This window comes from Neovison vison, chromosome 2 (assembly GCF_020171115.1).
Source record: "Neovison vison isolate M4711 chromosome 2, ASM_NN_V1, whole genome shotgun sequence".
Lineage (NCBI taxonomy): Eukaryota > Metazoa > Chordata > Mammalia > Carnivora > Mustelidae > Neogale > Neogale vison.
Genome location: NC_058092.1, coordinates 215661843 through 215675997, shown reverse-complemented (window position 1 = coordinate 215675997; position 14155 = coordinate 215661843). Strand labels below are relative to the sequence as shown.

At 41.8% G+C, this 14155-nt stretch overlaps 1 protein-coding gene across 1 annotated transcript in view; it reads left to right on the top strand.

Annotated features, from left to right (window-relative positions):
• The window catches only part of CFAP43 (cilia and flagella associated protein 43), a 101860-nt gene that overhangs the window by 70189 nt on the left and 17516 nt on the right, over positions 1–14155 (top strand). The window contains exons 24-29 of the mRNA XM_044240453.1: positions 841–1047; positions 3187–3276; positions 3572–3652; positions 4304–4429; positions 8798–8917; positions 11452–11559. Coding sequence (XP_044096388.1) covers positions 841–1047; positions 3187–3276; positions 3572–3652; positions 4304–4429; positions 8798–8917; positions 11452–11559 — 732 coding nt within the window. The remainder of the gene's footprint in view (positions 1–840; positions 1048–3186; positions 3277–3571; positions 3653–4303; positions 4430–8797; positions 8918–11451; positions 11560–14155) is intronic.

The window sequence follows — 14155 nt, the reverse complement described above, 5'->3', positions numbered from 1 at the left end:
GCTGACCCACACTTTCAGTGTCTCACCTTTCTGCTGTTTTATTAAGACATTTTCCTATAAGCAGGTTAATCTCAGCCCAAGAGAAATTCTCTTGTCAGCTGTTAAGATCATTTTTCTACCTGCTTTAATGGTTTCATCTTCAATAGGATAGATATATAGACTGAATCTGATGGTAAAATAAAGACTACTTTGAACTGACCGTCATCCCGCTCACCCGCGCAGGTGGGAGCAGTCCATTCGGACCCACGGCCATCTGGACAACTGGCTGATGCAGCTAGCCATCTTAGGTCCCCTTCCTACCTGAGAATGATATGACCATACGGAGGAAGAATATTGTGTGTGGTGGTGCTTTTCTGGGAAATTCTGTAAACAACCTCTAAAGGCCATCCTTTCCTACCACATCTCCCCCAACCAAGGTTTCAAAGAAAAGCCATTTCCCGATTTAAATATCACATATCACTTTTTAAATATTTTATGATGGATTTTTTCTTAGAACATATACAAAAATTGAGAGAATAACCCAAAGAGTCTCCAAGTATCCATCATCTACTTCAGCATCTATCAACATACCTGTATACTGAGTTACAGCTTCCATTTCGGGAAGTAGATTGTGGTATAACGGTTATGCCATTGCCTTAATCCTACCCCTGGTAGGAAGCCACTGTGGATTACTGAACTAATAAATGACTTAATATAAACTAAAATATAAAGTATTTTAGAAAGATTAACTTCCTGATGATTTATAAATTGATTTTGGAAGGAAAGTAAAGTCGTGGGACCTTGTTACTAGTCATGACCTATAACATGGCATGTGTTCTCAGTGTCACGTTGGTATTTCAGGATGTCATTTACAAGGTAAAAACTGCTTTCAACCGTGAGTTTGATGCTGCATATAAACAAAAAGAATTCGAAGTTGCACGTGTGAAGGAAAGAAATGTAAGAATTCGAGAAATTATTTTAGATCTAGAATTGGAAGAAGTGATCTGGCAACCAGAATTTGATGATTGTGAGAAGCCAGAGAGAACCCTCGTTGTGGAAAACAAAGAGGTACTGGCTAGCTGTGCTATCCCTTCCCTTTTCTCTCAGGACATTTTCCCACATTCTTTCCTACTCATCTCCTCATGTGCACTACTGGAAGTGACTGTATCAGGTGGTATCCTTGGTCACAAGAAACAAAAACAATTGACATTGCCTTAGCAATAATGAGAATTTCTTTTGGAATCCTGTGGAATCTAGGGAAGATTTGGAAGCCTAGAAAGAAACAGGGAACCAAAGACCGGAATCCTGCGGGGAGTCAAGAAGTCCACTTTGTTTATCTCTTAGTTCACTTCTCTCTGCATTTCGTTTTTAGCAGTTTCTACTTTGTTTCTCCTTACTCAAGTGGATAGCTGGTCCAAACGAGAATCTCTCAGTCCTAATTCCACATTTGGGTAGGAAGACTTTCCTTGACCCAACCTAGGTCCAGTACCTATATCGGAAAAGGTTGGATCACATTGTAGAAGAGAGCGTGATGAAGCTCCAGTAATTATCTGGGTCATTAAGGCAGTATGGATCCCAGAGAAAGGGGCCTCAATGGTTAGTCTTTTTCTTTTTAGGAGAGAGTATGAGGCAGGGGCAAGGGGTGGTGCAGTGGGAGAGGGAGAGAAAGAATCTTAAACAGGCTCCATGACCAGTCCAGGGACCAACATAGGGCTCAATTTCACCACCCTGAGATCATGACCTGAGCAGAAGTCAAGAGTCAGTTGTTTAACCGACTGAGCCACCCAGATGCCCCCCTGTTCAGTCTTCTTAAAAGGTGTTTAGCTGGAGGCAGCTGGGTGGCTTAGTCATTAAGCATCCGCCTTCAGCTCAGGTCATGATCCCAGAGTTCTGGGATCGAGCCTCACACTGGGCTCCTTGCTCAGTGGGAAGCCTGCATCTCCCTCTCCCACTCCCTCTATTTGTATTCCTTCTCTTGCTCTCTGTGTGTGTGCGTGTGTGTGTGTGTGTGTCAAATAAATAAATAAAATCTTTAAAAAAAAAAAAGAAAAGGTGTTTGGCCCGAAGTGGTTACAAGTAAATGCTTAAAGAAAATAATTAAAATATAGCCAAATGTAAAATACTAAAAAAAAAAAAATCCTTGCTCGTATGAAACCAGCTTGATTGCTTTGGGACAAACGCTAATAGTGTTGCTTAGAAATAATAACAAACTCTTTTATAGTCCCTGTTAAAAGCCAGGTCCTGTTCTAAGTGCCCTAGATCGATGGAAACTAATTTATCATTATAAGACCTTACAAGGTAGGTACTAATAACACCTCTATTTTACAGGTAAGGAAACTAAGGCATAGAGAGGTTAAGTAGCTTGACCACAGTTAGAAAGCTAAAAAGTGACACAGTTGGGGTTTGAACCCAAACCCTATCCTTCAGAGTATGTCTTCATCTCTACAGTCTTCTGTAGTTGTTTAAGGAAATTATTTCATCGAGAACCAGACTCCTGCCATGTAACCTAAGACTCTGGAGCACAGTGAGAGCAAGGACCCCACTCTGCGGCTGTCACCAAAATCCTACTGTGGGCAGCCTTTGTATGTGCATAAATAACCTCACCACACTTGCTTCTTCTCTAATCCCTTCTACATCAGCAGAGTGACCTTGTTACAAGCCAAACTTATATTATGTCTTTCTCTTGCTTAAACCCCTGCAGTGGCTGCCCATTTCACTCCAGATAACAAGCTCCTCTGTGACTGCCAACCGTGGCTCCTTTCCTCTTCACCTGCTCTCATTACCTTGCTCTGGGCTGGCCACACTTGTGTTCCCACAATTCCTTGAATGCTTCAAGCTATTAACCTCTCAGGACCCTCATCCTACAGGATTTGGCTTAGATGACACTCCTTTAAACCATTTTCCTGCCCCTCTCATCTGAATTAGATCCCTGTTACAATATCTTCAATGATGGAGAAGAGCTTTGAGAACTAATAGAGAAGTCACGATCAATTTTCCCAACCCTCTCATTCTTTATTTCAAGATAGGAAATTGATTATGAAATCTGGATGGTTCCTTTATCCTCATAATGACTTTTAACCTCCTCCCTGGTGTGTGGAAGGGATATTTGGTTTAAATTTTGTAAGAACAACAGCAGAAAACCACATTTTCTCTTTCCGAGTCCAGGGTGCTAACCGTTACACTATGGGGCCACATTCTCTCTTTCAGATTACAGCTCAGAGACTTATTAATCCATGGCTGAAAGCCAAAACAGAATTGACCGTGACCCATGAAATGGAGCGATGGCTTCAGACACGGGTATGCAGTTTTGCTCAAACTTACCTATGACCCTCTTTCCTTTAGGGATACTTGTTCCTAAGTTGGTTGAATAGTCTTGTACTTTACTCCACTATAGAAACACATTGGGGCATTTGTTGTGGTCAGAAGTCCCTGGAATCTCAGTGGCCTCTTTCTTCTCTTCCCTCCATGCCATTTACCACCCTGCCCAATTCTAATGCAGTCATTCTAACATTGGGTGGGAGACTGCCTCTGGTTCTACCAGAGGGCCAGATCTCTGTCTTAGCTGCCCTCCCTGACCGTGGCTCTTCTCTAGGGCCCCAACACAAGGCGCCGAGCCCTGATGGACATGATGGGAGGAGTTCTGGAAGTCAAGAAGGAAGATATTTTGAGAATGGTAAGACTTCTGGACGTTCTTACGGAAGATGGAATGGGGGTAAAAAGAGCTACACAAATTTGATCATTCTTGTCTACATTGGCCCAAGTTTTAGAAATTCTACAACAAATATACAACCTCCCTGTACTTCATAAATATATCACATTAGGTAAATAAGAAATTTGAAACGTTGGACTTGCCTCCCCATCTTACATAACACAAACAAAAGAACAAAACAAACAACCATAGTGGTTCTGGTTTCTGTAGAAAGCAGTGATAATGTTGCATCTGTAATTCTCTGGATGTAGCAAGGAAACATTCCTTTTGATACATGCCTTACATGTCCCTGGAGCCCAGGTGTAGTTTTATGAACTACATGTGAAGTTATCAACTTCATATTTATGAAGATATCAACATACCTGTCTGAACCTGTCACCTAAGAGTCTCTGTACATCCCAAACTGCCCACTCTTGCTTAAGTCACAGAAAAGCAGTTGTAACGTTTTTCATATCCTTTCATCAAAGTGTCAGGCCATTGTCTTGCCAATCTGAAGAACTATATCTCTTGAAAGGGTTCTTTTACTTTTTTTAACTGTAACGATAACTCTGACCTTTTACTGTACTGTTATATTTATGTTTGAACCACAGTGAATGCTTTCCTTTTTATCTTCAGGTGATTCCTCAACCTGCTTTCATGGCAAAACCTGATGCTCTGTGGTCTGAAGAAGAGAGGAAACAATTCAAAGACTATGAGAAGAAAGTCAGAGAGTTAAATGAAGAAAGAGATAAGTACAGAAAGGTCAGAAGAGCAAAGAAATAATACACCCTGCCAAGACTTTGTTTCAGTATCTCTTCAAATTAAGTGTTCTTTATTCCCTCAGTGTTGTTAGTAGCTTAAGGGTACTGTTTCAACTTACATTCTCAAGAGAATTTGGGGAATTGGGTAGAGATAACTTTGAAGAGCTAACACAAATTATTTATTTGTTTGTTTGTTTTTAAAGCTTTTATTTATTTATTTGACAGAGAGATCACAAGTAGGCAGAGAGGCAGGCAGAGAGACAGGAGGAAGCAGGCTCCCTGCTGAGCAGGGAGGACCCTGGGATCATGACCTGAGCCACACAGGTGCCCCGAGTTAACACAATTTAAAACAGAAAGAATGTATTACAGTGTGTTTTTTTTTTTTAACAGTTCTTATTGATTTCAACATTTCCCAGATTGTTAGAATTCATTTGGTCTTCCATTCATTCTTCAAATGTTTAATGAACATCTATTAGCATATATTCTAGGCACTGCTCTGTATCTTCTACATCTGTTAGAGTTCAGTAATAACTCTTGCTTGATTTCCTCTCAGTCTCAAGGAAAGGACTTGACCGAAGAATAACACAATCAATAGCACATACTTTACAGTTCTAGCCTGAGATATTTGCGAAGCAGTTCTCCTACCGTTATCTCCTTGCATCACAAAGAAACATTCCCACATTAAAATTCCTTAAATTTACAGACCTGTACCCCTGAAACAAATAATACATTATATATTAATTTTTTAACAAGAAAAAGGAAAAAATAAAATTGTTTACAATTATAATAGAGATATAAAAGCTGATGGTATACAACCAAATAAAAAACATCTATTCCTCTGTGAAGAAGGTAAAAAATCATGGCATTGTCTGAGGCAGGGCAGTTTTTCAGCCTTATTGTGGCTGTGTATCCTGAGCAACTTCTTTGGACCGATTGTAACTTGTTCCCATTTTTACTCACCACAGTGCTCTAACAGTGCCCTCACATTTCATTCTAAGATGGTATTTCCCGAAAAGCCAAAATGAGCAGTCTTGAACGCAGTAAAAATTTCAAGCAGTTAGGAAGTGTAGATGCCTAAGGTGGTGGGTGGCATTTCCTCCATGGTCTCATATTGTGAAATAGTCTGGTGCCTACACTCTCACCTCCCTGCTCCGTGGTCGCCCTCAGTGGGTAGAAGCCAGCCGTGGCAAAGCCAGTACTCAGCCTTCTTTCTCTGCACCTGCACCAGGCACCACACAGTGGGTAAAGAAAAAAACACAGCTTTCCCTCTAATGACCTTATCTTTACTGGGTCTTTAGGCTGTTTGGTGATGCTATTCCATTTCCCTACCCCCAGCTTAGTCCATACCACCTGGGGGATCTTGTCAAAAATGTTGATTTTATTCTGTCCCTTAAATTGATAATGTTATCCGCACGGAAGGGAAAAGAAAGGATTAGTCCGAATAAATTCTGAATATAATGTGCAGATGACCTGCCCTCCATGGGATATATCCTAAAAACAAGAAGAGGTGCAAAGAAATCTTTTTTTTTTTTTTTTTAAGATTTTATTTATTTATTTGACAGACAGAGATCACAAGTAGGCAGAGAGAGAGGAGGAAGCAGGCTTCCCACTGAGCAGAGAGCCCAATGCCGGGTTCCATCCCAGGACCCTGGGATCATGACCTGAGCTGGAGGCAGAGGCTTTAACCCACTGAGCCATCCAGGCGCCCCAAGGTGCAAAGAAATCTTAAAACCTGCCATGATGTTTTGCTTTTGGTAGAGGTATTATATGTATATTGTAGGACTGAGCAAATGAATAAATATACATAGATATGGGGAACTAGAGCTTGCATTGGAAAGGAGATCTAAGTGCTAAATTCTTGGTGTAATGGATTCCGCATTGTTCATCCATACCCTCCTATTGAGTCTCCCACCTTTCATCTCCCGTGCTTCTCATTTTGCAGCATCTGATACAGTTTTAGTTAAAATTAGATTTTCCCAGGAATGTTTGAAGAAAAGTGACACCCAGTTCTTTAACAAATATTCCTTAGTTCCCATTATGTGCTGGCCACTGTGTCAGGTCCCAAGGAACACTTGCTGAATAGACAGACACAGTCCTGCCCTCTCCTGGTGCTCATTGCCTTGGGGGGGAGTGTGTTACACATTAACTGGACATTCACAAAATAGTTCTTTAACTGCAGTATGATGAATCAGAAGGGACAAGTTCAGGTACCATCTATGACAGTAAACATAGAGGCACAGATGTAGACTGGGGCCATTGGTTTTCACTAGGTCCCCTTTTCAGGCTGGCATGCCTGTCCCCTCACTGCTGTGCATACTGCAGCTAAAAGCTCAAACCTGAGACCTCTGATGCCTTGTCCTTGGCTCATAAAGGGGGCATCCTTGTTAGAGCATACCAGGTTATACCTACTGCCCCTATCCAGAAAAGCCTGTAACTTACTGAAGAGATGAGGATAGAGAAGTCCCGCCCAGTTGGCCCAAATTGGGACAGCTCAGCAGAGCCTCTCCATTACCCTTGAGCCCTAGGAATCAGGTAAAGGCTGGGCCACCTAAGAGCACGTTGTTGCTCAGCTCCTGCCCCTTCCCTGCCTGCTTCCCCTTCCACATTTTACAGGTGTCTCTGAAAAAGCACTCCCTCCTATAATTGCATAGACTGGAATCCTGTTCCAGGTTTTGCTTCTAAGACTCAAGGTAGTGCCTAAAACAGGACCCAAGGGAGGTTCACTTGAAAAAGTGGCTTTTATGCTCGAGTTGGAAGAATGAGAAAAATGACAGGTTGAAGAGCAGAGAATGGAGATCAGACAGATGGAAAAGCACATGAGAAGAGGCTGCAGTGAGAATAATGTGGGGCATTTGAAGCACAGAACAAAATGCCATTCTAACACTAAAAGAGTTCCTTTCAGACTGGAGAGAACGGTGGGCTTTGGACCCTTGGACAATCTGGTCTCAGCAGGCTGAGCCTTTGGTCATTTGCCATGTGATGATGCTTCCATTGTCCAGGAACACATGGCCTTGATACATAACTACTGGGCCCACAGTCTTTGGGATTTTTTCCATTTCTATGAGATTGTGTCATAAATTGTGAGAAGCAAACTGACCCTGCAGTGTGCTTTTCCTGTATTTGTTTTATTTTAATGTTTTCTCATTGCTTAATTAGCTTAATTTGAGTGGTGTTTATCCTTGTGTCAAGTGCCTCTACATTTTGCTAAACTCATTCCATCCCCTTCCCAGAATTAGTCCCTCTCTCCATTAAACCAGCATAGACAGAACTTAGCTTTTTTTTTTTTAACTTAAAGAAAGAGAGAGAGTGGGAGAGCACACATGCACACATGCACACACTTGTGTGCAAGAGGAGTGGGGGAGGAGCAGAGGGAGGGAGAGAGAGAAATCTTAACAGGCTCCACACCCAGCATGAAGCCTGATGAGGGGCTGTCTCATGACCCTGAGATTATGACCTGAGCTGAAATCAAGAGCTGGACACATTAATGATGTACTAAATATGGGCTAATTGAACATAATAATAAAATAATTTTAAAATAGAAGTAAATAAAAAATTTTTAAAAGAGCTGGACACAACCACCTAAGCCCCCCCCAGGCACCCCAGAACTTGGCTTTTTAAAGTAAATTTAAAATAATAATATTATTACCATTATCGTAATAATTTATTCAAGTAAGTATTATCAGTGGATGCTAAAACTGGTGGATAAAAGTTTGATGAGGAATGAGATTTTTACATGGTTTCTAAGTATCCTCCCACAAATTAATTACAAATGGAAAAACACTAACTGTACAGTAGAGAAACTGGCAGACACTACTTAACCAAGTGACCACAGTTAACATCACCAATAATGAAACAAACCAATGTCATATCTCCTCATGTGGAGCACTGAGGATATAACATGATTCATGTAGTGTTCCTGTCAGTGATGTACCACCAGAGATTTTGTTTTACAGGCCTATCTCTGCCTGCACCATTAGCCATGGTTAGTTATTTCCTGCCCCCCCCCACTGTAACCTTCTTAAAACAAAAATCTCAGATTTGGGGCACCTGGGTGGCGCAGTGGGTTAATGATCCCAGGGTCCTGGGATTGAGCCCCAAAATCGGTCTCTCTGCTTGGCGTGGAGCCTGCCTCCCCCCCATATCTCTGCCTGCCTCTCTGCCTACTTGTGATCTCTATCAAAAAAAATCTCAGATTCAAAATATATTAGAGATCTAAGTGAAACATCTCTGATTAAAGAAGGTGAAGGACCCAGGATTTTTCCCAAAGCCTATCCTCCCCCTACCCCTCCCTTGCAGCAAAATATGAACACCCCTTCCTTGGAGCATTTGATGTTCCTAAATGTTAACTTTGTTATCGACTTCTTTCCAGTCATTGGAGGCAGAAATGAAGAAACTTCAAAACTCCATTCAAGAAAGCACACAGAATTTTGATGAACATTTGAAAAGACTCTTTGAAAGGAGAGTGAAGGCGGAGATGGTTGTCAACCAGGTAAGTAAAAGCTTTACTTACAGGGCCCTTTCTTTTATGGAACCTCCAGGGCCCCTCTTTGTTCTTAGGAAAAAGACCCAACAGCCTTTCTGGCACCATGTTCTAGCTCATGCTGACCTGCTTCCTGCTCCAGCCTCTCCTGTGCCACCCTCCCCCTCACTGCCATGCTTCCTCCTCTGGAGCCTCAAGCTCACATCAGTGCTCCTTCCTTCCAGCTCTGCCTCCTGGCCTGTCTACTCAACTGTGTACGGCAGGCCCCAGCTTACAAGCCAGCTCCTCAAGACTAGGCTGGAGCCTCCAAATATATGCTCTGCTCTTTTACTTTCTAAAACTTACTGCAACTGAATTTTAATTTATGTGAGATTACTTTTTAATGCTCCCAAAACTATGAGTTCCATGAAGTCTGTCTTATTCATTCCTTTATCTCCAGCAAATAACAAAGGGCTGGGCTCATCCTACATGTTAAATGAATGAATAATCCACTTGCCCCCCAAAAGATACGATGAGAAATCCTGGCTTAATTTGATCCAGAATATAAATGAATTATACAGTAACTAGAAGCAAGAAGATCTAGAAGCATTAAAGCCTCTAAATTCTGAGGAAAAATTATTCCTAACATTGGCTTCTATTTCTGGTCAGACTATCAACTGAGTATAAGAGGAGAATAATGATATTTTGAGAAATACAAGATTTCAAAAATTTATATGTCTCTCGCAAAGCAAGCGGGTCAGGCAAAAAAGATGAGAGAAGATAAGAGAACCTCTAGGTTCCCAACCCCTAGGAGGTTGTCTCCGTCCTCAGGGCCCCAACAGGAATGGTGCACTGAAAGAGTTACATTTAAGAGGGTTTAATGAAAGGACTCTCAGGGTTAAGGGGAAACAGCAAGGAATGGTGAAAATTTAGAGATTAGAAATAGCAGGAAGGCAGTAACCTCTCTAGAGCTAAAGAGGCAAAGGAAGGGAGCTGCTACCAGGACCCAGCAAGACCTGTGGCCTTGAGAGAGGGCCTGCCCCCTCAGGAGTCGTGACCTTAGACAGAACATAACCATTGGCCCCACAGGGAACGAGTGTGTATATGGTAGTTGAGTGGGAGGACATTGGGAATAAATGCCCTAGCACTAGTCATAAGAACCACATTAGTCCTAATGCCCCCCAAAATAGAAACAACCTAAATGTCCAACAACTACATATAGTTAAATAAAATATGGCTTATCCATATAGTGGAATATTATTTGGCAATAAAAAGTACTAATACGTAGTACAACATGGATGAACCCTGACTTGTATGAAATGAATGATTTATGAAATATGTCTTAATAAAGCTGTTTTTTTATTTTTTTACATTTTTTAATTTTTTATAAACATATAATGTATTTTTATCAAAGCTGTTATTTTAAAAAGACAAGCTCAGAACATCTTTTCATACAAGATAATGAGGAAACTGTCAAAGACTAGCAGGTATTATCCAAAGGATATCCAAAAGCTCCCCTAGGGCACCTGGGTGGCTTATTGAGTTAAAGCCTCTGCCTTCGGCTCAGGTCATGATCCCAAGGTCCTGGGATGGAGCCCCACATCGCACTGGGCTCTCTGCTCAGCGGGGAGCCTGCTTCCCCTACCCCCGCTCTGCTTGCCTCTTTTGCCTACTTGTGATCTCTCTCTGTCAAATAAATAAACAAAAATCTTTAAAAAATAAAAAATAAAAGCTCCCCTAAAGGGAATAATTTAAGATTCAATAATGATAATCATTGCCATTATCTGAAACCCACGAAAGTTGTTTAAATTTGTTAATTTGTGATTATTTTAAAAGAAGAATGCCTATAATTCACCTTCAGAGGATAACAACAAATTCATTATGTAAGAATTTATAAAGAGAGACCATCAAGTACTGATTCCACTTTCCTATGTGAACTGTACTACTAGGTAACTACATTGCAAATAAGGAGAAGCATCGGTCTATTTATAAAAGAATTTTAATAAGTGAAAAAGGAATGATAGGAATAGAATATCACCATCCTGCAACTCTCCATAGATTAGTGGGCCTGGGCATGGAGTGTCTACAGTTACTAACATCACAAAAAGTCAGACACCCTAATATTATATGTGTACTGATCAAAGAACATAGTATCACCTACGGTATTGCCAAAAGGAACACAAGGGAGTGATTATTATGAATGTCGGGGAAGTAGTTATTATCAGGGTTGAGACTGTGAAGGGGACACATGGAAGGGACATCTGGGATGGGAAAGTTCTATTTCCTGAACGGTGTGGTGATCCCAAGTATGTTTTACCTTTATAATAACTCATTAAACTATACATGGTCTTATGTATTTTTCTGTATATGTTTTATCTTACAATGAAAAGAAGAGTTAAAATAACTGAGTCATTAGTGCCACAGTGTATATTCCCTTTTTCTTAAAAAGAATTTCTCTTATTTGTATGTGATTAATCTGTTCGATGAGTGTCAAGTCTATGACCCTCAGCAGAAAATCCTTTCTTAAATAGATGTACTGATCACCTTTTTAAATATTTCTACAGGAGGAACTGAAAATAAATAATCTTGTATTTTCTTTACTGTTGGATGAAGAAATAAGCTCCAGGGAAGCATTCCTAAACAACTACCTTACAAGGAAGCAGGAGGAGAAAGTAAGGATAGTACCTGGTATCTTGAATAAAAGGATTTTCTGACAGACATGCTCCTTGTTTAACAAGCTCTCAGGAGCGCCTGGGTATCATAATCGGTTAAGTGTCTCCCTTTAGCTCAGGTCATGGTCTTGGGTCCTGGGATCGAGCCTGGGGTCCTGGGATCAAGCCTTGTGTCGAGCCTCAGGTCAGGTGGAGCTCAGCACAAGAGTCTACTTGTCCCTCTCCTTTTGCCCCTCCCCCTGCTCATGTTCTCTGTCTCCCAAATAAATAAATAAATAAAATCTAAATATGTTAAAAAAATACACACACACACGCACGCACACACACACAAAACAAGAGGTCACACGCCTAGACCCTTCCTTCCTTTCACATTCCTCTCAGCTGTGTGTGTTCCTTGGCTCCCTGTCAGGGACTTGGCTCCAGGGTCAGGGAAAGCACCTGTTGTGATTATTTTAAAATACTGAAGTTACGGGATTCTGCATCTGTCATCATTTAGTCAAAAGAACCATGTGACTTTCATATGACATATGGTTTATAAAATGCCACAGAGCTTCATGGTTGAAAGGACCCACTTTTATTTTTTTTTTTAAGATTTTATTTATTAATTTGACAGAGAGAAATCACAAGTAGACGGAGAGGCAGGCAGAGAGAGAGAGAGGGAAGCAGGCTCCCTGCCGAGCAGAGAGCCCAATGCGGGACTCGATCCCAGGACCCTGAGATCATGACCCGAGCCGAAGGCAGCAGCCCAAACCACTGAGCCACCCAGGTGCCCACTTTTAATCACTGACTGGCTATGACACTGTAGGACCTTGGACAAGGCGTAAACCTTTTAGGTTATGCAAGCTCTGCTCTGGGAATATTGTTCTCTCTGGATCATTGGGAACCCTAGGTTTTACTAAACATGTAAGTAATGTGTTAGCTTATAGAATGACAAACTGTCGTATTCAGGAAAACTCTAGTAAATAGCATGAATAGATATGTTTCATTAAAGATGAAATGAATGCAAAATGCTTGTCACATAATATTTTTCAAAACGATTTTGGACACCTGGGTGGCTTGGGGGGCTCAGCAGGTTAAGCAGCTGCCTTTGGCTCAGTCATGATCCTAAGGTCCTGGGATCAAGTCCCTAATCGGGCTCCTTGCTCAGTGGGAAGCCTGCTTCACCTTCTGCCTGCCACTCCCCCTACTTGTGCTCACTCTCTCTGATTAAAAAATAAATTAATAATAATAAAACAAAACAAAAGATTCAGCTTTTATTAGTAGTATTAATAAAGAACATTTATGAATGAATGATTTAAGGTATCATATATATGACATATGAACTTAGTTTTTGCTTCAAGTTCATGAATGCAGCCCTACTCATAACAACCCTGTAAGGAACCAGATTTCTTTCACGGGTGAGGAGACCGTCTCAGAGATGCTGGTAACATGCCTGTCACCCATTAGAAAGTAAAACAGCAGGAACTGGAACTGTGAAAATAAATGAAGACCATCCAAATAAGAATAAGCAGACTATTTATTCAGAACTTGATCAAGTTTAAAAGTCAGCCACCATCACTTGTGTTTGGTGGACACTGAAAGGCAGACACAGGGATGGGAAAGTTATAAAATGGAAAGAAAAGAAGGCTTCAGGTGCACTCTGATTAGAAGTTGCTGGCAGGGGGGTGGGAGGGCGCCTGGGTTGGTTAAGCATCTGCCTTTGGCTCAGGTTGTGATCCCGGGGTCCTGGAATCAAGCCCCGGGGGCTCCCTGCTCAGTGGGGAGTCAGCTTCTCCCTTTCCCTCTGCTTCCCCTGCCCCCACTCGTGCTTGCTTGTGCTCTGTCTCTCTCTGTGAAATAAGTAAATAAAATCTTAAGAAAAGGGGGGGCACCTGGGTGGCTCAGTGGGTTGAAGCCTCTGCCTTCGGATCAGGTCATGATCCCAGGATCCTGGGATCCAGCCCCGCATCGCATCGGGCTCTCTGCTCAGCAGGGAGCCTGCTTCCCTTCTTCTCTCTCTGCCTGCCTCTACTTGTAATCTCTGTCTGTCAAATAAATAAAATCTTAAAAAAAAAAAAAAAGTTGTTGGCATAGGGAAGCCAGGGGCGAGTTAGTTAGAAGACAGGCAACCTATGTGATTAATCTTTGGCTTTCTCTGTTTGGTCGTAACTGGAAATTGTGGCAAAAACTAGGAAAGGCTGAAAGTTACTGATGAAATCCTGACAGTCTGGTACTGATCACTGCTGAGGATATGGTTTAGTTTCCCAGATAGTTGCTACAGGGGTTGTGGGTCAGAGTTCTGTTTGTATATATGGTCTGGCCATTATCTGTTTATATATTCAATTTCTCAGATGCCAAGCCATGTGAATCCCAAGTCTGTGCAATTTCATCATCAGACTTCCCTGCTCCACAGTCACTTACACACTCACATAGCTCACACAACTCACTGGTTGTACTTAGAAATAGGTGATTAGGGGCACCTGGGTGGTTCAGTGGGTAAAGCCTCTGCCTTCGGCTCCGGTCATGATCTCAGGGTCCTGGGACTGAGCCCCGCATGGGGCTCTCTGCTTGGCGGGGGGCCTGCTTCCCCCTCTCGCTCTGCCTGCCTCTCTGCCTA